This window comes from Lepidochelys kempii, chromosome 7 (genome assembly GCF_965140285.1).
Source record: "Lepidochelys kempii isolate rLepKem1 chromosome 7, rLepKem1.hap1, whole genome shotgun sequence".
NCBI classification, from domain to species: domain Eukaryota; kingdom Metazoa; phylum Chordata; order Testudines; family Cheloniidae; genus Lepidochelys; species Lepidochelys kempii.
The window spans coordinates 98,283,227-98,309,572 of record NC_136386.1 but is presented as its reverse complement, the minus strand read 5'-3'; the positions used below and the strand labels follow the sequence as shown (position 1 = coordinate 98,309,572).

The 26,346-nt window shown below is 41.1% G+C and overlaps 1 protein-coding gene across 26 annotated transcripts in view; it reads left to right on the top strand.

Moving 5' to 3' along the window:
• Positions 1-26,346, top strand: part of JAKMIP3 (Janus kinase and microtubule interacting protein 3) — a 176,715-nt gene that overhangs the window by 50,835 nt on the left and 99,534 nt on the right. For 25 of the 26 annotated variants that reach the window (XR_013636083.1, XR_013636082.1, XM_073353984.2 and 22 more), the window contains exon 2: positions 10,795-11,037. Coding sequence is in view for 23 of the 26 variants with exons in the window: in XM_073353984.2 (XP_073210085.2) it covers positions 10,903-11,037 (135 nt within the window). In the remaining 3 variants the exon portion in view is untranslated. Of the gene's footprint in view, positions 1-10,794; positions 11,038-26,346 lie in introns of those variants that run through there. The other variant, XM_073354011.2, reaches the window with a different exon arrangement.

Below are 26,346 nucleotides of genomic sequence, written 5' to 3'. Positions count from 1 at the left end.
ACACAGCCATGTTTTCCTGGCTTTAATCTCCCAGCTAAGACTGATTGGAACTCACAGATGCTCCTGTATAAAACCACTCATCAGCTCCCCTTCAGCTTTGATTGGTTCATCTCCTGTGCTGAGAATGTGCAAGACTTGCAAAACTGCCTGACGCTTCCTCTTCTAGATTTTTGTGGTCACTTGTAGCTGTGCTGTCTGCTCTGCTTTGTACATGTACAAAGAGAAAAGCCACACAAATTATTCAAGGGCTGGAAAAAATCCTCTACAGGAAGAGACTTAATGAGCTCAATTACAAAAAGACCAAGAAGTGACGTGATTGTGGTATACCTTCACAGGGAGAAAATACCAAGACAGGGCTCTTTAACCTAGAAGAGAAATGCATAACAAAGGCTGGAAGTTAAAGTCAGACAAATTCAAATTAAAATAAGGGGAATTTTTTAGCAATGAGGGTGATTAACCATTGGTACAAACTAGCAGGGGCAGCAGAGAATTCCACATCTCTTGATGACTTCAAAGCAAAACTAGAAGCTTTTCAGAAAGATGTAGTGAAACACAAGTTATTGGTCTTAATACAGGGATAACTTGTGGAATTCCATGGCCTGAGTTATACAGGAGGGTAGATTAGGTGACCTATTGGTCCCTTCTGGCTTTAACGTCTGTGAACAAATCCATTGCTCTCCCTTTGTCAGGGTATAGCAGAAGACAGACAGAAGGCAATGGATGTGTTTTAATTAGGCCACAACTTTATTCACTCAAATATCTGGCAACAAATTATATAGTGCTGGTTGTTTCCAGGTCATTGGGCAGCTCACATCTTGCCTAGGGTGTGATGCAATCCTGAGCTGGCATGGAAGGAGGTGAGCTGCCCAATGACCTGGAAACCCCATCTGTGTGCCTAGTATATAATCCTGAGCCTGCAAGTCCATACCACTGCTCGCTTGACCTGTCTGCATGATCCTAAAAGTGGAAATACAAGAAATTTTTTCTACATAAAGACTGATGTATAGCCTGTGTGCACTTGAATGCTATCATCCAATTGCCTGAATCACTGTGGCCCTAGCCTTATTTGGGTGGTAGCTGTTGTAACCCCATATGGAAGGAATTGGAATCATATTCTTGCACCAGGAGCTCCAACTTTTTAAGCTCCCTTTTGAAAATAGTAACAAAATAGTATGTTGACGGGTTTTCTATCACCATAAATAAAGAGGACCCCCCTCTCCAATGGATGTCATTGCTGTATAAGTCCTCAATGCCCTTACTAGGCAAATCCTTGCCTCCTCCACCCACCCCACCCCCCGCCGTAGCAATATGGATTCACCTCTCCATCCCACTCCCCACCCTCCAGATTGTTTTTTGAGATCCTGAGTTATGATGAACAATTGCTCTTCCCATCATAAATCCCTCCACTCCTAAGCCTTCTCAAAGCACACCAACCCAGGCACTCGTTTGCTGACTCCATATGTTCCAAAAAACACTAACAGCCTTTGACAAGGCCACCTCCTATCAGCTTCTGCATATTTGACTGAGAACTTGCACCAAATCTCTGAGCATTTAAACAGTAATGGGATGAAGTGGATCCTCTCTAGGGTCCATTTCCTGAGACCACCCCATGAAAAACCTCTGGACTAAGCACCCACTAAAAAAATCTGGCTAACCTCTCATCCTACTGGCAAATATAAGGCCTGATAGGTGAATGGAGATGGGAGATGATTCCAGCCCATGGGTTGCCAGAGAAACCATGTATTGTAATATCCCATCTTCTGGAAAGGGCAATATTATCGACAGGCCCTCCTCTCTCCTCTGAAATGGCCCCAAATCATTAAAACTCCTGTCATAGGCCCTAAATGTTCATGGCACTTCCAATCCTTATATTACCTCAAGAGCTATCATACGTCAAGATTCCAGAGTGCTAGCGGCATCCATTTGGGTTCCTTGTTGGCTTCCCAGTGCCAGGTCCTGAAATTTGTCCATCTGAAATCGAAAGAATGTATCGGCTATGCCATTGTCAATCCCGGGCATATGCTTGGCAGAAAAACATCTGTTAGCATTTACACATTGTAATATAAATGCCCTCATCAAACTCATAGTTCTGGGTGATCTGGAGGATGGGCAACTGATTATATTTACTACTGCCATGTAGTCACTCCAAAAAGGCATGCTTTTGTTTGCAAAATCTGTTCGCTAAATAGTTTCTGCTACCAAAATGGAAAGAATTCCAGGAATGTTATTTTCTGTTCTGTACCTTTTATAGCCAATCTGAATATTTCTGGGCACTCCATCTAACATGGTAAAATACTTGAAAAACCTATTTCTCCTGATGCATCTGAATGAAACTGCCTTTATCATCCATTCCTCCCTCCAAAATCACACTCTTAAATTGATTCAGAAATTGTTCCCAAATCCTCCTCCATCTCTTTCTTATCCTTTATAAAATGGCTGGGCTTTTCTATTCCTGTGGTGGCAGCTGACAGTCTGGTGCAAAAAGCCTGCCCCAAGGCCATCACTCAGCATACAAAGTTAAGATGCCCTATAACAGTAGCTCCCATGGCTTAATCTTCTTTGAAAGAGGGTGTCTCTGAGGCTGTATGGCGTATAAAGACCCCCTGACTCTCCCAGTCAGCATGAACTGGGAGTGCAGTGACTGTCTCCTGACCTGTCCCCGACTGTTTCCTGTCCTTTGTGTTCATCCATATAAACTTTTCTCCTCCTCCTCCCACACATTGTAAGGGAGCCCTTAAGGGGCAATGCCCTGTTTTTCCAGTTTGTCAGACAAAACCCCCTTATCTGGAAGGTTGCAGTGAGCTAATTCTATGGCCCTTACAAAAAAAGTAGCATTAAAAAGGAGGTGGGATTTGATACATCATGTGAAGTGCATTATTTGTAGGAGTGACACAGAGAAACTTGTTGGTACTTACTTCAGTCAGCAGAATATGAGACATGGAGAATGAGTAGCAACATACTTGCTCCATCTTTGGGTCATGACTTCTCCTAGGCTAGAAGGTCCCACATTTTGGACAAATACCCAGCCCACCTGGCAGGGAAGCATTTGCTTTGATCCTGATTGCAGCCTTTTTGGAGGGGGGGGTTTCCTGTGTTATTTTGTAGTAAGAGTACCTGCGTTCCAGCTGCCATTGATAGAGGCATGAACCTGTTATCTGCTGTCATATTTTATCCATGTAACAATATTGATTAGGATGGAAATTATAGTGCAGGAGTGGACAAAGTGTGGCTCGTGAGCCAAATGCAGCTCTTTTACCATTAAAGTGTGGCTCATGGAGTCCCCTCCCGCCCGCCTCCATTCTCCACCTACCAGACTGGGGTTGGGGGAGCTCAGACCTCTGCCTTGCAGTGGGGTGGTGGGGTAGGGGCTTCTCCCCAGTGGGGAGGGGAGTCTTGGGGCTTCAGCCCCACAGAGCACACTGGCTGGGGCTTGGGGCTTGGGGCTTCAGCAGGAGTGGGGCTGAAACTCCGAACCCCGCAGGTGCGCCCTGGCTCTCAAACCTCTGAAGATTGCTGTACGTGGCTCGGAGGATCAGTAAGTTTGGCCCTCCCTGTTATAGTGGAAAGGGAGTTTATTTGAGAGTTTTACAAAGAAATATCAATGCACAATGTTCTAATAAAATGCTACCAAGTTATTGAAGCTACACAATTAACAATAATGCTAAATGTAGCAATGAAAATAAAACAAAAGCATAGAAACAAAATTAGTTTTTATAAATTGCTGAACTATATGAGGAGCAAGCATGTTCATTACATGTGTTTGATAACATATATGTCTCTGGGTTTTATTAACTTCTTGGTCACCTTGTTGCTTTTGTAGCAACAATTTTTTGAACTCAGTAAAGTTTCACCAAGTGTATAGTAACCCACACTAGGGTAAGTAAAAAGAAAGGGAGTACTTGTGGCACCTTAGAGACTAACAAATTTATTTGAGCATAAGCTTTCATGAGCTACAGCTCACTTCATTGGATGCATTCAGTGGAAAATACAATGGGGAGATTTATATACATAGAGAACATGAAACAATAGGTGTTACCATACACACTGTAACAAGAGTGATCACTTAAGGTGAGCTATTACCAGCAGGAGAGTGCGGAGGGGAAGAGGCGAAGAGGGCACCTTTTGTAGTGATAATCAAGGTGGGCCATTTCCAGCAGTTGACAAATACATTTGAGGAACAGTGGGTGGTGGAGGGAGGGAAATAAACATGGGGAAATAGTTTTACTTTGTGTAATGACCCATCCACTCCCAGTCTCTATTCAAGCCTAAGTTAATTGTATCCAGTTTACAAATTAATTCCAATTCAGCAGTCTCTTGTTGGAGTCTGTTTTTGAAGTTTTTTTGTTGAAGAATTGCAACTTTTAGGTCTGTGAAGTGAGCTGTAGCTCACGAAAGCTTATGCTCAAATAAATTTGTTAGTCTCTAAGGTGCCACAAATACCCCTTTTGTTTTTGCGAATACAGACTAACACGGCTGCTACTCTGAAACCTATCAGAAAATAATAGAATACTACAACTACCAGCTAATGGAATTTTTCCTTTTGCTCAAGTAGATATCTCATACCTTTCAGTGCTGAAGATCCTGGGTTCAAACCCTGTTGACAGCAAAAGAGGGCTTGTTATAAACAGACAGGTTTGAATATAGCCAGCTCCATGTGAAGTGGTAGTTTGAAAATGTAGGCCCAGATTCTGAGCTGCATGGTATGACTTTGCATCTCACCATTGGTGCAAATGCTCACATCACTGGTCCTGGAAGTATCTACCTCAAAGTAAGGGGCTCTTCTGATGATGTAGAGAGCTCCTATATCATCCCTGTGTAGATAGTATATCGAGGACGTGGCAGGGGCAAGGGGGAACGCCTGGGGCATCACTATGTCCTGCTGATTCCCAGCTGCCAGATGTTTTTGAAGCCATTTGCAGCTGGCACATTCTAGAGCATTAAAATAGAACCTGCCTGGTGCACAACCAATACAGGGTTGAGGGAGCACAAAGGTGGTTTAAAGCTCAGTTTCACTGTGCACTCCTCAGCTGCAGTTCAGCAGTGGGATCTGAATTCCCACTAGTTAAATCAGTATGTTGAATTGAAAACGTTTCCCTACACGTACATCAAAGCTGATTAATAGCCAGGCTTCTAGTGACCTTTGAGGATCATAAAGGGAGCAGATATGTTTGTTTAGTGAACGATGTGAGGAGGGATAAGAAGAAAGGGACTGGAGGGGGTAAGATTGGCATGGCAAGAGTAAAAAGGAGTGAAAGGATGGGAATGGAGCAGAGGGGCTGGGAATGAAATAGAATGCAAGAGAGCAAAGAGTAAGAAAGAAGCAGGAAAGGGATGGCTCCCCAAGACTATGTCTCAAATGTGAATTTTAGTGGAGCATGCCTAGTACAGACAAAATCTTTGGGGGCTAGCTGTGAAATTCTAGCAAGGATCTGTGGTGCATGTTGGAACTGCAATTTTTTACAAAGGCTTAGAACTGGGCAGATTTTTCATGGGGATGGCAAAAGGCACAAAGGGCCACCCCCTGCCAAATTTGTAGTCCCTGCTCCAAAAATGGGGACACTAGAGCTATTCAAAGAAAATGCCACCAGAATTTAACATGGGCAAAACAATGTATTTTTCCCTAGTCTCATTCTCAGAAACAGCTGAACTATTTTGGCTGCTATTTAAATAAATAAATAAATAATCCGCCTGAGACAGACACATGGTATTGGAAATTTTAGCCCAATTATAAGCAAAATTGTAAACAACTGAAAAAAGGTCTTATAATGAGACGTATCAGGCAATCTTAATAACAGGTTTCAGATAGCAGCTGTGTTAGTCTGTAATCGCAAAAAGAAAAGGAGGGCTTGTGGCACCTTAGAGACTAACCAATTTATTTGAGCATAAGCATAATAGGGCGTGCTATAATATATTTGGTTACAAAAAAACTATGTTTATTTAAGAATCATTAGCAATCTTTTGCACAGGAGAGAGGCTGGAATTTGAGAGCCTGTACAGGGATGTACTCCCCTGTGTGACATGAAGCCCAACTTCATAGGGGCTCCCTTTGCAGCAATTAGCAGCAGCTCTTTGGGTTCAAAACAGGCAGGGGTTTGTGAGATGGGGCCAGTAGCTGTGCTTCTACATAGATTAACTATTCACTCCAATGTACTGATTGTGGAATGGGGGTGGCTACATAGCCCCCATCATCACATATATTATCCCACAGCTGTTGAGTTAGTCCGTAGTGCGCCTAGTAACATACAATTTACAGTATTTTTATGTTTAGCACATTGTATCAATTATTTGATTTTGTATCCAGTACCCAATTTAAAAAAATCAAGTCTTTCACAGTCTGTCAGAACAATAAACCTGGCTGAATAAAACTAATCTCATAAATACCAGTTTTCTTCAGATTGTTATGTATCTGATATTCAAATCTAAACTGCTATAAGGTTGTTTTATATGCCTCTAATCTGCTCAGGATCTAAAACAACCCCTGACCACACCTACTGTGTCCATCTTTGCAACATATGGCTTAAGAAAATAACAGTAATATGCATGAGTACTTTGTTATTACAGTAGAATTCAGTGCCTGTGGCTATAGACTGTTCCAGTTTTGGTCTGTATGAACTGAAGTTTTTCATAGTGAAAATCCTCTGACATATGACAATCACTAAATTAATAGATCTCATTAATGCAAGAAGCAAAAATTTTGAAGGCTAAAGAAGGCTAGGTTTACCGAATTGTAGAATTTTCTTATAATATCAGCAGTTTTTGTTTGCTTTTTCTGTAAATTGTATTAAACAAAAAAATATATTAAAAGAATTTTAAGGTTGCAGAGTCAAGTACCCAAAAGTTAGGAAATGGCATAATTATGGTTGCTCATACAATCTTAATTCAGCTGTCTAGTGCATATGCAGTCTTTAATTACATGATCACATGGTATTTTTTCCACAGTCTTCCACATCTCCTTCCAAGTCCCAGTCTCTCTCTCCAGCCAGTCCCAGTCTTTATCCACACCATGCTTTGTCCAATCTATTTTCCACTGCTTCCAGTAGCGCCCAGTCCTGTCCCCAAGCCTTTTCTGCTCTCACAATCTCCTAAACCAGTCTCTTTACCAGTCCTATTCGCCCATGTGCAATGAGTTGGAAGATCCTGTGTTTAACTTTAAGCAGATGAGTTGTTCCATTCAAGTCAATTGGACTACTCACATATTTAAAGTTAAGCACATATATAACTATTTGCAGGAGTGGGGCCATAAAGCTGAACTACACACAAAACAAAAGCAGTCTTTGTTTCTGCCCTTTACTGTGACTTTATGATGTATAAAGATCTCCCCAGAAAGCTTTCCAAAAAATCGGTTTGTGTTTTCTCCATAGAAATATTGGAAATAATGGAACATTGTAATTGAAAAACCCTTGCCTTTCAAGAGAGTTGGGACAGAATGTTGAATCTTTCTTCTACATCCCAGGTAGAAGTCCAGACCAGCTGCGGCTCAGGTTTCAGCCTGTAAACAAGATGTCATTATTCAGATCTTCTAAAGATTTTCGAAGTCCTTCAGGGGAAAATAAGGAAATCAGGAAATAAAATGATTGATATTTCTATTATAAAGAAGGAAAACAATTTAAAGAAATCATTGTCATCTTTATGTATAAAGGAGCAGTAAAGGTAGATGATGATTGTTGCTTTGTGTGTGTATTGTGGCTCACCTTTAAAGAAAGAAGAAAATGGGCTTCCTTATCCATAGTCCAAAGAGAGTACAGGAAGGAACATCCATTTCTTCTCTTTAACACGCTCTCTTGATCTCTCTGTCATTAACATTTGCCCATGGAGATCAAGTTGAACCACTAACATTCAGTAATAGATTGCTTGCAGCCAGGTTGCTGGCATTCTGCTACAACCCTGTCAGTAGGGCCCTACCAAATGCACTGTCTATTTTGGTCAATTTCACAGGCATAATGACAGGTTTCAGAGTAGCAGCCGTGTTAGTCTGTATTCGCAAGAAGAAAAGGAGTATTTGTGGCACCTTAGAGACTAACCAATTTATTTGAGCATGAGCTTTCGTGAGCAGCTCACAAAATCTTATGCTCAAATAAATTGGTTAGTCTCTAAGGTGCCACAAGTACTCCTTTTCTTTTCACAAGCATAGGATTTTAAGAATCGTTAATTTAATTATTTCAGCTTTTTTAATCTGAAATTTCACAGTGTTTTAATTGTAGGCATCCTCACCCAAAACGGAAATGCAGGGGGTGTGGTCGCAAGGTTATTGTAGCGGGGGTTGCGGTACTGCTACCCTTACAGTGCTGCCTTCAGAGCTGGGCAGCTGGAGAGCTACAGCTGCTGGCCGGGAGCCCAGCTCTCAAGGCAGAAGGGCTGCCAGCAGCAGCACAGAGGTAAGGATGGCCTGGTATGGTATTGCCCCCCTTACTTCTGCGCTGCTGCCTGCAGAGCTGGGCCTTCAGTCATCAGCTGCCACTTTCCGGCCACCTAGCTCCGAAGGCAGCAGCGCAGAAGTAAGGATTGCAATATCCTACCATGCCATCCTTTCTTCTGTGCTGCTGCTGGCAGCCCTTCTGCCTTCAGAGCTGGGCATCTGGCCAACAGCCACCACTTTCCAGCTGCCCAGCTCTGAAGGCAGCACAGAAGTAATGATGGCAATACCGCAATCCCCCTAAAATAACCTGGTGACCCCCTCCCCCCCGCACAACTCCCTTTTGGGTCAGGACTGCCAATTTGAGAAAGGCTGGTCTCCCCGTAAAATCTGTATAGCACACAAAAGACCAGATTTCATGGGGGTGGGGGAGACCAGATTTCACGGTCTGTGACGCGTTTTTAATGGCCAAGAATTTGGTAGGGCCCTACCTATCAGCTATTAAGGTGGGCCTCAGGTTCTTCAGGGCAAGGACTTTCTAACCCAGAGCCACACATTCTGGGGTGTGGGGTCCTCTGATCTTGTCCTAATGAGACTGAAAGTTACAGCCATGTAATATCTGTTGTTGTTTCTGACCATGCTGCTAGAGAAAAGAACTTTGATTCAAAACAACTTTTCATTGTGAAATTTTAATTAATTTATACTAAAAAAAGGGTTACATTTTAAAAGGTCAGAATCCAAATACAGTGTTTTGAAATTGTCAGATATTTTGCCTGACCTGCTCCAAAATGTTTGTTCTCTTTCAATTTTCATTTTGTGGGAATATTTGAGATTTCTGACTTTTTGTTCTGTTTCAAGATGAAAAAACATTTTTGAATCTCAAAAAAACCTCTCCTGGGATGAAAACAAATGATTCCTGCCCCGCTCTATTAAGTGGCAAGAGACATGAAGTACAATGGGGATTTGGCAATATTCAGACATGATTCTCACAACTAAGCAGCAGAGTGAAAGAGGAATAAAAGGAAACCTTGGCAGCAGTCGGGATAATTAGGAATCTTTAGTTCGTACATAAATGTGGAATCACTACAGTGTTTTAACAAGATACTTTTTTTTTATAAAAACAGCAGGTTCATAAAATTTTACCTTGAGTGAAAGAAGAAATAGACAGACAGGGGCATTGACTTATAAGCTCACACAATGTGTCCACATCCTCCTGACCAAGTAATAGACCAAGAGTGGATTGAGTTTAACATTCTGAACAGTCTTTCCTGACTATTTTTTGTTGTTTTGAAATGACATATGCTCAAGCTACTGAAAAATAGAACTGTAATTATAGATCATGGGGAAGAAATGAGGTACTTTGAGTGACTTGTTGATAACTTGTGTAGCACAGACTTTTGTTCCAGTGGCTAGACGAGCAATTTTCATGGACTGTCTGTAAACTAAGAATTGTGTGAAATTGGATCACATAGAGACAAATCCTAATAACTGCTCTCCTTGGGTAGCATTTACCTTTGTATAGAAAGCACAAGGCTTATGCATCATGTAAGCTTGACATCAGCCCCCAAAAGAGGGTATTGTACGTAAGCTTTATGCTGTAGCTTTCTGCAAAGGGATGAATTTCAACCAGTTTGACAAATATGTTTATTTTAGCTTTATTTTTCTTTGCCAGGAACATAGAAAAGAAATAATCCTACCAAACCTCTGATACGCAGAATGCGTTCAGCATCCAAAAAAAAAAAAAAAAAGCGGGTGGTAACTGCTGTTCTCAGTAACCCTACTGACCCCCTTACCTCAAGAGTATTGATTTATAAGATCTTTTATTTTCATTGATAATTTGGCATCCTAATTTCTACACATCCACTATTGTAAATTCTGTGTATGTTTAATTATGCTTTCCCCAATTCAGATTTTTTATTATGGAACAATCTTGTGCTACACTACTCCCAGTGGGTGACATTAAAGTAGTGGAGAGACAAGGTGGGTGAGGTAATATCTTTTACTGGACCAACTTCTGTTGGTGAGAGAGACAAGCTCTCGAACTTACAAAGAGTTATCTTCAGGACTCTTCTATAGTTTTAACATATAGTCCATATTACCTTTAAGAGGACTCTCCGAGACACTGCCTGTTTTTATAATATTGTTGTAGTCTGTTGTTTGAAACATTAATTCTTCCTCATAAATACATGAAAATTAAAAATTCTGTTGGCAATTGTTTACCATAATCTTGCTGAGTTGTGTAAGTTGATGCACTGGGGGAAAACTGCGGGCTATTAGTCACTGTGACACATTTTATTACTCTGAAATAACTTCTCATGAACTGCTTTGAAATCTTGTCTGAAGTCACTACAAAAATGAATCTTGCATTATTCTTATTTGCTAATTGTGAATCCCGCTAAACTCTGGCGCTTTCACGGCAGTTCTGTTTTTCCTCTTTCTAGGTGAATAAGAAAATGTAGAGGACAGAAGCAAGGAAGAGAAACCTCAAGTGGTGGAACGGAGGGTTCTCTCTGTTTGGGATTTCACCCTCCCTGTCACGCTGCCTCACCATGTCAAAGAAGAGTGCTAGCAGCCGAGCTAAGGGAGAAAAACCTGATGCCTTAGCTGCCTTACAAGCTGCCAATGAAGAGCTCAGGACAAAACTCACAGACATTCAAATAGAGCTCCAACAAGAAAAGAGTAAGGTGTGCATCTTTTTTTCCATTAATTAAAAAAAGAATATCTGTTGTTATTTTCTAAACGCCCCTCCTTCCCAGCCCTACAAAATGAAGGGTGAGGTACAGTGCTATTTGATAGCCACTGTATAGCATTTTTTCATCCAAAGGGTCAGAACTAGCCAGGTACTGCTGCATTTTGTTGGTGTGCGTTGTGTGTGCTCTTTGGGGAAAGTTCATCATTGAGTAAATTAGATTCAAGATTTGCAATAAATCTCAATAAAATAATATTGAGCATTTTTGTTAGAAGGTTGCTCATGAAATAGTCCAACAAATTTTACAAGGGGTTCCTTTAATTTTTACTTTTTATATGAAACCTGCAAGTTATGTTTGCACTATATTTTTGCACAAATCCATGTCTTGATGAATTATTTAGTAGCCTCTCTAATTGGCCCCTCTGGTGGTTGAAGAAGCTGTGTTATCAGCAGGTACAATACATCAGAAAAAGAAGGGAGGATACCATCATTAATTTGTTAAAGGTACACATCAAACAAGCAGGCATGGTAATTTGTGCTCAGGACAATTTGTTCTTTAATTCCGAGCTATAGTAGCAAATTAGACTAAATGATAGTGTATTCAGAAACATAAAGCTTGGATTTGTTTTTAGAAGAGTTTACTGAAAACTATTAGTGGCCTTTTTAGGAGTGGTAAATGCATTTTGTGCCTTAAAAGGCAAAATTCTGAAAGAGATTCTGCAGGAAGCAAATTGTTAGAATATATGTAACTTACGAACTTTACTAACATTCTGTGCAAGGCAGACAGAGAAGATCATGATTTTAAAAACTGCATCAGTTGTATTTCAAGGTGAGATATGAGCTAAAAGATTTTATTCTCTACACATGTTAGAATCCATCAGTTCCTCATATTCATCTAGTACTTTCAGGGTTACAGCCTTTTGGTGGAAAAGCAAAGGAGTATAAATATCAAATTCCTTAGCAACCAGTGTCTCAGATGCATACTGAATGCTCGATACAGAAGGAAATGAAGTTGAAAAACAGTAGAGCTAAATGCCAGAAAAAGCTACAGGAAAATATGCATCTATCCCAAACTAGACAGATGGCATGTTCGTAGCAATAGGCTCAATGCTGTCCAAATCTTTTGTCTCTCTCATGAATACTTTTCCACTAAATGTTTACATTTTTTTATCTTCCTTGCAGACAATTTGTATGATACCGGGATTATTCTCATCTTTTACTTTTTCACAATTATGCCAATTGTGTCTGGGTTTTCTGCTAACAACCCATCAAGCTGGATGCACATTACTATTCTAGATCAAGCTCCAAGATTTCCAATCCCCAGTCCAAAAACCAAGCTACAGTTTTGATTTGCACCTTTACAGGCCAACAAGCAGTGAAGTCTGGGTTTGAACGTCAAGATCTAAGAGTGTTTTGGGGCCAGAATTTGGCCAATCTGTTAACTATGGTTTAATGAATTTGCTACAACTAAGTTCCCCCATCTCAATTAATTGTGTGTTAGTATTTACAAAGAATTTAATTTTTCAGAAGAGCTAAGATACAATGTAAAGTACACCTACTTCAGCAGGAACAGATATGCACTATGCATTTTACCATAATTTGCATCATTACTTGGCAATGTCGAATACAAACTTCATTCTCGAGGTGGTTTCCAAGATTATACATTGATTTTTAAAAAAGACACCAGTTAATCATTGTGTTGTGGACAGGAAAGCTCAGATCATTCAGACTGAGTACTGATTTGTCTGCTTTCACTGTTTAATACATCTCTTTCAACTAGGAGATCGGGTGAGTTCATACTGCATTTTTTAACTGAAATACAGTTTGGCTCTGTTTAGGCTCTTCTGTGCTCACGGTATTCGAAAGCATTTTCCAATAATGAATTTTATATTACAGTGATGGACTGTGTAGGATAGCATGACAGTTATGTGTTCAACAGTTGTACACGTACACACACACACTCCTCTGTATTACTGCGAGAATAAATGCACTGTTAGACAGAAGATCTGGATTATCCCCTGTGATTTTTGAAATGTGCCATGACATCTTTGATTTCAGCTGGACATCCACAAAAGATGAGCAGAAAAGGCTTTAGTTTAACCACCAGTAAACTGGCTAATTCCTAAATGTTTAACACCTTGGACACTAGGTAATTTCTAAGGATTAAGAGGTGGTCACTGTGAGCTCTGAGGAGAAACAAAGTGTTTCTTGTGTTGAGGGGGAATCTTATCTTCATTAAGTCCTGACTAGTCCTGGCCCCATCTGCTAGAAACATCTTCTTTCAGTTCTGGCCTACTCTCCTGTGTGCCTCACTTCCCTTCCCCTACAGCCAGTTTGTGTCCTTTCAAGTCAAGAATAACCAGGAAGAGTTGGAATCATTTCAGAGTCAAATCAGGCATCTGGAGAGCACAAGTTCTTTTCATTTAGACACACCTCCATTTTCTAGTGTCATGACTTATTTTCATCTACTGCACTAGGTCTGTGTGTATAGTTTGTTCTATTCCTATTGCCCTCTGCTGCGTACATGGCCAACAGTCTTGTCGAGCGTGCTACACTTCTTTACTTTGTAGCATATGCCTCAAAGTGGATGGGACAACTGAGGCCAAAATTTTCTGAAACTCTTCAGAAATTATGTTTTCACTGGCACTTAAGTTTGAGACAACAGAATAGTAGTTTGAAGGTTGGGATGGGAACAGAGAAAGGAAAATGGTCTGAGAATGACAGGAGAGATGACTTGGAAGAGAGATGGAGAGGGAGAGAATATGCTGAGAGAGTGTTTGTAGGGGCCAGACCTCTGAGCTCTTGAGCTTTCTTCCTGTAACCCCATGGTGTAATGGAGCCAGAGTTTGTTGACTTTCAAGCATGGTACAAAGTCTATTTGTTTATCCAATAATTTTTCAGACAGAAAGGGTTGATTAGGAGATTTTCAGGTTTGGAGGGAAGATCTTACATTTTAGAATAAGAACAATGTTGTTGGCAATGGGTAAACTATATAGATATACTGTGTAAGTATAATGTAAATCATTGACACTCAGAGCATTGGATAAGTATATTTTTATGAAATAATCTGGTGGAAGTGTGTCCTTGGGCAAGTCACTTAACCTCTATGTTCTTCAGTGTACCTGTCTATTCAATGTAGATGATAATACTTACCTACATACATACATTGTATTAATTAATGTTTATAAGGCACTTAGAGATCTGTGGATGAAAGGTTCCTAGAATTGCAAAGGATGATTATTGGTTTGATTGACTGTGCTAAAATCGAGACAAAATCAGGATGTTGTCTTTCAGGCTTTTATATTCATTACTGATCATTTACAAAGGACTGTTAATTTTGTTTCTGTTTTTCCAAGCCTAATTGTGTTTCATGTTGTGTTGACCTTTAGAGATGTTTGGTCTTTTCCTTTGGCTTATTGGTGTCCTTTCTCTTATTTTCATAAATTACCTTCTCCACTGAGGAATTATCCTATTTATAATACCACATGGCTATTTCTCGAGAGAGATTTTTACATCTGTCTTATGTAAATCTCTTATCTTCAGAGTTTCCCCCTTTATGAACTAGTTTTAGGGTCAACACAATTACAACAACACTGCGACATATAGCAATGTTTTCTCTTTTGCTTTGGGGAGATTCTAGATCTCAAGAATCTAGTCTAGTTTACTTTGGAGGAGGGCAGATTCAGAGTGCAGACAAAGGCTGATATATATGCTTTGGGTAATTTGGGCATATATCACATGTTGGATGGTCTTGTTTTATAGCCTTCAGGCTATTGGTGGGAACTTTGTAATAGAAACAGTGTAGTTTTGGAGTTTGAGTTTAAACATTCAGTACAATTATATTTATGGTGGCTGTTGAAGGAAATTTGTTTTCTTTCAAAAATGAAAGGTGCGAGTTTCCCTATCACCAAAAAGCTCCTTGAGTCTGATCCAGCTCCCATTGAAACAAAGAGAAGTCTGTTGATTTCAATGAGAGTTGGATCAGGCCCTTGTTGAGAAATGGTAAAGATTGTTCTGAACGATTCAATGACTTACCAGTATCACAAGGACACTTGCAGAAGCATGTCAGTCAGATTTAAACACATACATAAGTGTTATTCTAGATAGGATAGGAATGCTTTTTTGAACCAGAGCCGTGGAGAGGTGGTTGGGGTAATTGAACTCCCCTAATTTCTTGTCTATTTTAGTCTCCTGTTTCTTCATTCAGGCTCTTTTGTTAAAAAATAAAAAGCTCTTCCATCACTGTGCTGATGCCTCTGGCATTCTACAGTTATTGTGGAGATGTGTGCCTCAGCTATCACGGAGCCCTTAGAGGTACTGCAGTTGTCACAAATTACTGTAACTGTATAGCTGTGTAAAATTAATTTCAAAATGAACGTCAAAACCAATTTGAATCAAATTTGATTTTTTTTTAGAAGTGTGTCCAGGTTAACTGTGTGTGGGGAAACTGCAGTCCAGGGTAACTTTTCATGCTCTGTTATAACTCTGAAAATCATGATTTACAGCAGTGGTTCTCAAACTTTTTGGGCTCAGGACCTATTTGTAAATGTTTATGGTCTACCGTGATCCAGTAAATAGTCTGGGGGTGGAGGCCCTGGGGTGGTGTCAGTCAGACACTCCCCTGCCCTCTGTGAGGTTGTGTTCTGCCTGGCACTCACCCCACAATGGCAGTTCCTGCAGCTCCTGTGCTGTGGGGTTGGCTGGCCTTGGCTCTCCGCTCTGGGGTTGCAACCTCTGGGGCTGCAGCACCTCTCAGGTTGGCCCTGGCCCTCCTGACTGGACCAAATTTGTGGGAGTGGAGTTGTAACCTGGCTCTTGGGATTGCAGTGCCACTCACTCTTATTTGGCCTACCCAGAGTCCCATCATCATGATGACTGGGCTAAAACTGAGTGGTGCTGGGACCGCATAGACTGCAATGCCTGGAGCAGGGAGGTGAGCCCCGGCAGCCCTGTCGGACTGGAGTGCTCCCCACCACTGGCATGTCCCCGCACAGCTGGGCATGGTGTTGCAGGTTTTTTCTCCATCTGGCATCCTGCGGCAGTCTCTTTGCCTGTAAGAGAGACAGTGCGGGTGACGTAATATCTTTTACTGGACCAACTTATGTTGGTGAGAGAGACAAGCTTTTGAGCCACACACAACTCTTCTTCAGGTCTGGGAAAAGTACTCCAACCTGGAGAAGAGCTCTGGGTAGCTTGAAAGCTTGTCTCTCTCAACAACAGAAGTTGGTCCAATAAAAGATATTACCTCACCCTCCTTCCTCTCTAATATTCTGGGACCAACATGGCTACAACTACACTCTTTCCTGTAACTGAGCCCTCTAGCCTGGATGTGACATTGCACCCCTAATGCTTTATGGAGGTAAATATGACATAACTGGAATATGTTTTATGCTACATATGCCATGTAACATATCTCTGCAAAGGTTATGATATACTGAATATATTCATCCTATTCGTATGCATGTATCATTTTTGTATTTGAAGTTACGAATATTGGCTGTATACTTGTTTACTACCTGGGGGTGGGGGCAAACAGCTGTGCATATCTTTCTATCAGTGTTATAGAGGGCGAACAATTTATGAGTTTACCCTGTATAAGTTTTATGCAGGGTAAAACGGATTTATTTGGGGTTTGGACCTCAGTGGGAGTTGGGCATCTGAGTGTTGGAGACAGCAACACTTCTTAAGCTGTTTTCAATTAAGCCTGTAGTTTGGGGGGACGTTGTTCAGACCTGGGCCTGGGTTTGCAGTAGGCTAGCATGTCTGGCTCAAACCAGGCAGGGCATTGAAGTCCCAAGTTGGCAGAAGTAATCTGAACACATCAGTTGGCAGTTCCCAAGGGGTTTTCTGTGATCCAACCCGTCACACCGGTCATATTTAAATCCATCCCATTGTCCTTACAAAAATGTCTTTGGTGCTACTTCTAAGCCCTATGCTCTTCATCCCCTTCTCTCATGGTTCTCTGTCATCCATGTTCTCTTCTCCTGACTAATGGCACTTTACCAGTGGCTGAGAGAAGAATCCTGGTCCTGCCAATATACTGAGTTCAAGCCCAGGGATGCTATAACCAGCAGTCAGGGTCTGATCTGCATAACTCCTTGCTGCTATCTCCCTGGACTGCTTTCAATCTAGTCTTTCTCAGGCCTTCTCCCCTGCAATGTTTCTAGCTTCACCCTTCTTTTAGGGGTGGGACTCACAGGACCGTCCTGTGGAATCACCTAGGAAACTCCAAAACATAAACATAAACTCACTTCCTTGGGCTTGTCTTTACATCCATCTCTGCTTTCCCCTGCTCTGTTCCCCAGCTGAATGCATCCCAGATATGACGTGACCTGATGGTAGCGTAGTCTATGTAGGGTCATTAGAGATGCATTATGGTTTCTCATTGACTTTCAGGAAGATTTCTTCTCAATATGTAATAAATCAATAAAGAACAATGAACCAGGATTTTTCAGTTACTACTCATGCTAATCTTTAGAAAGCTTTTAAGATGTGGAAAAAGAGGGAACCCCATCCACAGTTGAGTTTTGAAAAATGTAGTAATAATCTAAAATTAATAATGAAATAATATCAAAACCCCAGCAAAAGAAAAGAAATTCATAGTTACCTTTCTAATCTTCAGTGGAATGTGCATACACACCAGAAAACTGAGGGGTAGCTGTGGGAACAACTGGCAGCAGTTGGTTACCCTAATTCTGCATGTTCTGGAAATTGACATAGGTCTTCCATGCCTGACAAAACAGACAGCTGATAGAAGTATGTTGGGTATGGTCACGAGCATGGTCTAATGTATATGGGCGCACGTTCAACTGTTTAAGACTAAGGCAGGAGCCTATTAACACTGCTTCACTGCCTCTATGTCATTCCAGTTCACTGAAAGTGGTGTAGGCCATCTTCCTCACATTAGCCAGAACTTCATAATATCTAGTTGCTGTCCTGGAAGAGAAAGAGACTTCTGTTAGGTGGCACTGTAGTGCTATTAGGATATCATTGGTCTTGAGGGCATAGATTTACTTTTGTACACACTTCAGGTGAAATCACTGCTCTAAGCACAAGTAAATGAGCTAAGTGCAGGGAACTCCATGGAAGTTTAGGGAAATAGTATTCACCCTTCTCCACCTGGGAGCAGGCTACATGCCATCGTGTGCACTAGAATAGTGGCCACTGCCTCCCCACCCTTGTTACAGCATTTTGTTGGGCTGCTGGATTTGAAGAATCCGTGGATTGACTTCCCCCTCCATGGCTCACAGGGCATCTGGAGGCCTCTCTGCTCTATATATCCATGGGGCTTAAGTAGAATGGAGGGCATTGCACAGACCCTGCACACTAGTCATTATATTCTGTGAATATAATGTAAACACTGAACCAGTGCAATAAGGATAATATGGTGAAGCTGCAGCATTAACGCATCTTTTGCCTAGATCAACAAAGAAAACTCTTGTTTACAGAACTCCTTATTAAGAGTTGCCAAAGTGATTTGATTGCCCTGGAGAGGAGAGTTGCTTATTCTCCTTAAATATGGCTAATTGGTTTTGCTCAAGAACTGCCTTGAAGTTACTAAAATAGGCTTCATTTCAATCTGTATTTGTGGAATAAACTTCAGTAATAAGAAGTAGTTTTTAATTGAGAGAGAATTTTCAAGTATTTTATTTTTGCTACATAAACATCTCTCATTTTGATGTGTTTCTTAATGCTACTTATATGTGCTGTAGTGATAGTCCATTGGCATTTAAAAACCTCTTGCAATCTCAAAATCTAAAGCACAGTGAGCTAAAGGTTTTTTTCTTTAAATAGAAAAAAGAACAACTTTTGAAGTGAGATGTGAAACCTGAGCTATTTTAAAAGGTTCCTCATATCCATGGGGCTTAAGCAGAGTAGAGTTAAGTTCCTCAGCTGATGTAATCAGAGTAGCTCCTTTGCAGTCAATGGAGCTCTGCTGATTTACACCAGCTCAGGATCTAGCCTAACCAGATAATGCTTGGAGAAGGTATGCGATCGCATCTCTGGAACAATGAACTCACAGAGCTCTTTAAATAGTTAGGAAATTGACAACTGTGTGCTAAACTATTATACTAGACTATATATCCTCCCTGTAGTTTTTAAGTGTAAGTTTATTTTCTAAATCGTAACTGATCTGACAACCCATCAGTACAAAGCATATTTATGTTTATCCTCTTCCTCTTTGCAGCCTTTACAAGCCCTCATAGCAACCTGTCTCCAGTCCTCCCTAATGAATATCCATTGTGTCATTGCAGGTGGTATTTATTGGACATTTCCTCTTCCTTCCATGATAACACCAGCCATGACAATATAAACAATGCATCTTTTCTTAACAGCTGGAATATACATGTATGCAAGGCAACAAAACCAGTAATCACTAATTAAAAAATAAGAAAGATTTTTGACAGATGTAAGTGGTATAAATAAAAGATGTCTGCTATAGATGAGCAATTATATTCCAGAGTTTTGAATAGACAGCATATTTGTGATTCATTGCCATTTAAAATATATGTAGCCTATGTTTAATGCTTGCTCCAATATTCTCTTGCAAATTAGGTGTTCAACCAGTTCAACATTATTGCAGCATTGAATCATTTATGTAACACAGCAGCATTCCTGGAATGACATTATTAAAAACAAGCTATTTCTGTGTTATGTTGGGAAGTGTCTAAACTCTAGGTCAGAGGTAGGCAAACTACCGCCCGCAGGCCACATCCGACCTACGGGACCGTCTTGCCCGGCCCCTGAGCTCCCAGCCAGGGAGGCTCACTCCCGCCCCCCCCTGCTGTTGCCCCTCCCCTGCATCTACACCACTGCGTGGGCTGCACCCGCCCACCTCCCAGGCTTTCAAATAAGCCTGTCCTGCCGCTCTGAGCAGCATGGTAAGGGGGGAGAGGGGGGTTGGGTAAGAGGCAGGAGGTCCCGGGGGCAGTCAGGGGACAGGGGGCAGTTGGATGGGGCGGAGGTTTGGGGGAGCGGGTGGTCAGGAGACAGGGAGTGGGGGGGGAGGTTGATAGGGAGTGGGGTCCCGGGGGAGGACTGGGAGCAGGAGGGGTTGGATAGGGGGTGGGGTCCTGGGGGGGCAGTTAGGGACTGGAGTCCCGGGAGGGGGTGGTCAGGGGACAAGGAATTGGGGAGGGCTTGGATGGGTCGGGGTCCCAGGGGGGCAGTCAGGGGGCGGGGGTGTGGATAGGGGTTAGGGCAGTCATGGGACAGGGAGCAGGGGGGGTTGGATAGGAGGTGGGATCCCGGGGGGCGGTTAGGGGTGGGGGGTCCTGGGAGCGTGCAGTCAGGGGACAAGGAGCAGGGGGGTTGGATAGGTTGGGAGTTCTGAGGGGCGCAGTCAGGGGGCAGGAAATGGGAGGGGGTGGATAAGGGGTGGGGGCCAGGCTGTTTGCGGAGGTCCTCCATACCGTTTCGCAACCCCGATGTGGCCCTCAGGCCAAAAAGTTTGCCCACCCCTGCTCTAGGTACGATAAGATAGTGCTTCTACCTTCAATAATTTCAGACTGGATGAATCCCCAAAACAGACAGCCAAATAATCAGTAAAATGGCCTACATTTATTTTAATTTAACTGTTATTTTATCATTGTAATTTAAACTATTTTTTAGCCTAGGGAATCTTTATTTTCTTGCAGCAAGTTTGTTAGTGTATGTGAAATGATGCCCTCAATGACCTGGTTCTTTGTTAGGAGTGTTGTGGTGTATTTCATAGCATCATAGAAGATTAGAGTTGGAAGAGACCTCAGAAAGTCATCTAGTCCAACCCCCTGCTCAAAGCAGGACCAACCCTCGCTAAATCAAAACTATTTAAAAGTGTGTTAAAATTATAGGCTGTCATTTTAAATTTCAGATTTTTTTTTTTTTTCTAATCCTGTTTGCAGGCTAGGGGGCTCTGTCGGGAAGCGTGCAATCTGGACCTAGCAACAGTCAGTTAAGTTTGCAGGCAGTCAGCCAGCCTAGAATAAGGTGGAATGAGTTGTTCCTCACTGTTTTAGGGAGCAGCCTATTTTGTCTCCCTCTGTTTTGGGTAGGGTTGCCAGGCATCTGGTTTTCGACTGGAACACCCAGTCGAAAAGGGATCCTGGCGGCTCCCGTCAGCATTGCTGACTGGGCTGTTAAAAATCCGGTTGGCGGTGCAGCGGGGCTAAGGCAGGCTATTTTATAACATGTATTAATATACTTCCATTTAACGAGTGTTAATTAACATGATTATTATACATGCTAATGTAGACACTTTAGAAACATTTGTTCCTAGAACTTACATTTTTCCTAGTTATGGTTTATCCCTGTAATACTCATCCTTTCTACTAGAAGGGGGCACAGTCAGGATACCTCTATGCTACACCAACCTTACGCTTTGTTTTTTGGCGCCTAGTGGTCATTACTCACCATCAGAATTCATAGTAGCCCTCAGACTTTTCTAACACAACATCTAATGGAAGAAATGCAGAAAGCAACACTAGGATCAGTATAGTGGTTTATGCCACCTTGACACCCCACCCTGAGCAGTATGTGTTTCTGGAACTCTAGAGAATCTGGCCTATTATTTAATGGAGGGCTTGTCTACATGGCTCTGCAATGTAGACTGGGGGCGGGAGGGAAGGGAGACAGTTGCGGCGTGCACTATAGTGTTGTGCTGTAACTCTCCTATTTAGATTCTGCTAGCACAGGCTAAAAGGTACCTAGTTAGTTTTAACATCGTCCCATTGATGTTAACGGTAACTAGATACATTTTAGTTTGCATTTGAAATAATAGAAAAAAGAGTCTACACAGGGCAGTTGCAGTGCAGTGCTTTAGTCCATGCTGCTGCTCATACCCCCATAGTCTGCAGTGCCATGTAGGCAACATTAGATATTAATAAACTGTATCTAAGATACATCCTGCTACATTAGATGTGTGGCTATCCCCTGGATTTATGGGCATTTTGCTTTTAATTACCCAAGAAATGTGTGCAAGTATCCAGTATTGTAGCTACACTCTTTAGTAAGCAGACTGCTTATAATATAAATGAACACATCAACAATGCTACACAGTGCCTTGAGAGGATTGACACTTTTCTTTCTCCTTGAGTTCCTCTGACAGAAGACACAATTGATTATAGGCTGGATTAATGACAAACTACTACTAACTTGCACTGTTTTCAGGTTGCAGTAAACCAAAATCCCCGATTTTAAATGGCACAATTAGTACCTATGCAGTAGTTGAGAAAATCTCTTTACTTTTTAGCAAAAAGAAAAGGAGTACTTGTGGCACCTTAGCGACTAACCAATTTATTTGAGCATAAGCTTTCGTGAGCTACAGCTCACTTCACGAAAGCTTATGCTCAAATAAATTGGTTAGTCTCTAAGGTGCCACAAGTACTCCTTTTCTTTTTGTGAATACAGACTAACACGGCTGTTACTCTGAAACCTTTACTTTTTAGATAATTAATTGTAATTTATAGCTGAGTAAACACAACCACCATAAATTGGGCTCCCTTATTATTTACAATGAATTGTACCTTGTTCATATATATTTAACTAAAAATATTTTATAATTAGTTTGGTATGAGGAGTGGGAAGGGGCATAGTGAAGTAACAAGCTGATTATTCTAGGTACCTTAATTTATTCCAGCAATTTTCTTAAGTGCTGCTGGTGGACCAAATACTATGATTCATTTTGTAGTTAACAAATATGTCAAAGTGAGATTAATTACAAAGTAAGATTAAAAGGCTGACAAAAAATAAAAATAGTATATGATAGGAAATTCAGATATATAGCTTGTCCTCTGCTGAGGTCCCTTTGTGCTGCTAGAATAAAGCTAAACCAGCCCTATGGAACTGATGAGAATCCCCTTAGCATAGTTGTCTTAACACTGCATTTGCTCAGTAGTTAGTATTCAACAGTTTTTAATCCAAACTTTTTAATCCAACAAGCTTCGTTGCTTGCTAACTCCGATAGTGTTTTCTAACGCTGTAGAGTAATAGCAGTTTCCCTTTCTAGGTCCAAGCATGGATTTAAGTGCTTTGTTGCATGAGGTCCCTAGATTGTAAACATAGTGCTTCTTTAGTGATCCAGACTCAATATGCTTGACCTTGTTCAGTTACTGTTTCACCGAAGCTAATGACAGTTCTGAGGAAAGGAGGTATGTAGGTGTAGGGAAAACCAATTAAAGCTGGTGCATGCAGAGCCTGATTCAAAGCCCACTGAAGTCAACAAGAGTCTTCCCATTAGCCTTAGTGGGTTTTGGATCCAGCCCATACAAAGCAGCAGTGTAAAATGCCTTTACAGCCAAATCCTGGTAGCTTCCAGTGGAAATACTTATGTGAGAGAGGCCCGTGGGATTTGGTCTTTGATCTTAGATACAGCAAAGGGTTTGCCTAAAGCACTGGTAATTCTCAAAATGGAAGCATTTATCTACTGAAAAAATATAGATATCTGACCCAGATGACTTTTTAATACTTTCTTCACAGAGTCAAAAATACTTTTCAAATGTGTTTCTTTATCATTTGATAACATATAATCTTTAAATGGTCTCTGTGCTGAATCTAAGCTTTTTAATTGCCTTACTTTAGACTTTAGTGTTTCTTTGACAAGCATCTTCATTTATTTTTTAACCACCACCCACTTTAATTCTGAAACTAACTTTTGTGTGTTACCTAGGCCTAAGGGTTTGTCTGTATAGAGATGTTGCATTGTTTTAACTAAAGGTGTGATATTAAACCTATTTAGTTAAATCCAAGAAATTTCTGTGTGTAGGCCAGGCCTAAACTGAGAATAGCCTCTTCTGTTTTTTGCTCTACAACTAGATGTGCCAAGAAGCGCTCATTTAAGGTATGAGATTGCTTCTCTACAATTTGTTGTCTTTTGTTAATTTATATGCAGGTAGCTTGCTCTGTATGTTTGAGAACAAGCTAACTGAACATTCTTGGAGGATAATTTGACCAAAGTAAGACACTAAGGTTAGGTAAACAAATGTTGAATCCATTTTATTTGCAGATTAGTACTGAGGCAGTATTTAAAAGCAGTAATTGTAATTTCAGAGTGTTGTTTATGGGGATCTGTTAAGGGTAGCCTGCTGTCAATTCAAATTACTATAAACTGATTTCACAAGCTTTTTATTACAGCCTGCACTATGCCTACCAGTGGGAGCACTACAGAAAAAATACAAGCCACAAACAGTTTTATTTTTACTATTTTCTAAATGGATTGTTAACATTTTAAAAACCCTAGCTTTTAGTTAATTAATATTTTACCCACAGTGTGCTGTTTGGTCACCAGCCTTATATTTTTTTTGTCCAGATAATGAGACATAATGTACGTGCTCATATAATAATCATTTATTAATACAAATAATTGATAATACTTCATTTTTAATGCCTTGTCATTAAAGTTTTGCATTCAGTGGAGTGTGAATCATGTAACAGTTTAATGGATCATAACAAATTCATGTTATTTACATATAGTCTACTTCTCTAAATTGTATTGTAATGTAGCATTTATTAATGTATGGAAATCAAGGGCAGTAGTTGACAATTAATGGATAATTATTACCAGTACAGTTCTAATTCTGTTGGCACTTCCTTGTATTAACTTAATCATTAGTATTAATCATTAAATTACCCCCAAAGGCAGGTTAATAGAGTAATCTCTTATTTTTATTATTGTGATTGTTTTAGTCATTTTCTTCTGGGGTTCTTTCCTCTATTTCTACCTATGGGAAAAAAAAATGATGCAGAGACTTGAATTAATAATTGCTGTAAAAATATTCTGATCCCTGTTCCTCAAAGCTATAATAATTAATAAATAATATGTACTATTTCTTTATATTTGCAAGGAGAGACCCAACACTTTGCTTGTGTGTTTGTCTATCACTGTTTGTCTTGCCCATTCAGGGCCTGATTCAAACCCCATGTAAGGTAATGGGAGTCTTTCAATAGATTTCAATGGTGTTTCGTATTGAGACTGTAAGGTTTTCAGTGCAGAAACCATCTAATATTCTGTGTTTGCACACTGGGCTACAATCCGTTGAGATCTCTTAAACTAAGCCTGATTACTACTGTGATAGGAATCCTTCAGGGACCTCCTTTCTTCCTTAGCAACTCTTTGCAAGAGAAGACTCTCATTTGTTTGCTAGGGAACTGCTAGCACTAAAGATTCTGGGATGCTCCCTGGCCCCTTAGTTACTAAGGTGATAACAGCAAGTCTGTTTCCTGATCTTATGTAATTTTAGACAGAGCTTAAAAAGTCCTATATGAAAATTATTTTCAAACTCTAAGCTGGGAAATTTTAAAATGATGATGATAAACTCTGGAGTGATGCCTCACTCTTGTGGGTATTATCTGTTAAAGGAGTATTAAGTGCTAAAGGAGTTGGCGGATGTGATTGCAGAGCCATTGGCCATTATCTTTGAAAACTCATGGCGATCGGGGGACGTCCCGGACGACTGGAAAAAGGCTAATGTAGTGCCCATCTTTAAAAAAGGGAAGAAGGAGGATCCTGGGAACTCCAGGCCAGTCAGCCTCACCTCAGTCCCTGGAAAAATCATGGAGCAGGTCCTCAAGGAATCAATTCTGAAGCACTTAGATGAGAGGAAAGTGATCAGGAACAGTCAGCATGGATTCACCAAGGGCAAGTCATGCCTGACTAATCTAATTGCCTTCTATGACGAGATAACTGTCTCTGTGGATGAGGAGAAAGCAGTGGATGTGTTGTTCCTTGACTTTAGCAAAGCTTTTGACACGGTCTCCCACAGTATTCTTGTCAGCAAGTTAAAGAAGGATGGGCTGGATGAATGGACTATAAGGTGGATAAAAAGTTGGCTAGATTGTCGGGCTCAACGGGTAGTGATCAATGGCTCCATGTCTAGTTGGCAGCCGGTATCAAGTGGAGTGCCCCAAGGGTCGGTCCTGGGGCCGGTTTTGTTCAATATCTTCATAAATGATCTGGAGGATGGTGTGGATTGCACCCTCAGCAGGTTTGCAGATGACACTAAACTGGGAGGAGAGGTAGATATGCTGGAGGGTAGGGATACGATACAGAGGGCCCTAGACAAATTAGAGGATTGGGCCAAAAGAAATCTGATGAGGTTCAACAAGGACAAGTGCAGTGTCCTGCACTTAGGACAGCAGAATCCCATGCACCGCTACAGACTAGGGACCAAATGGCTCACTAACAGTTCTGCAGAAAAGGACCTAGGGGTTACAGTGGATGAGAAGCTGGATATGAGTCAACAGTGTGCCCTTGTTGCCAAGAAGGCCAATGGCATTTTGGGATGTACAAGTAGGGGCATTTCCAGCAGATTGAGGGACGTGATCGTTC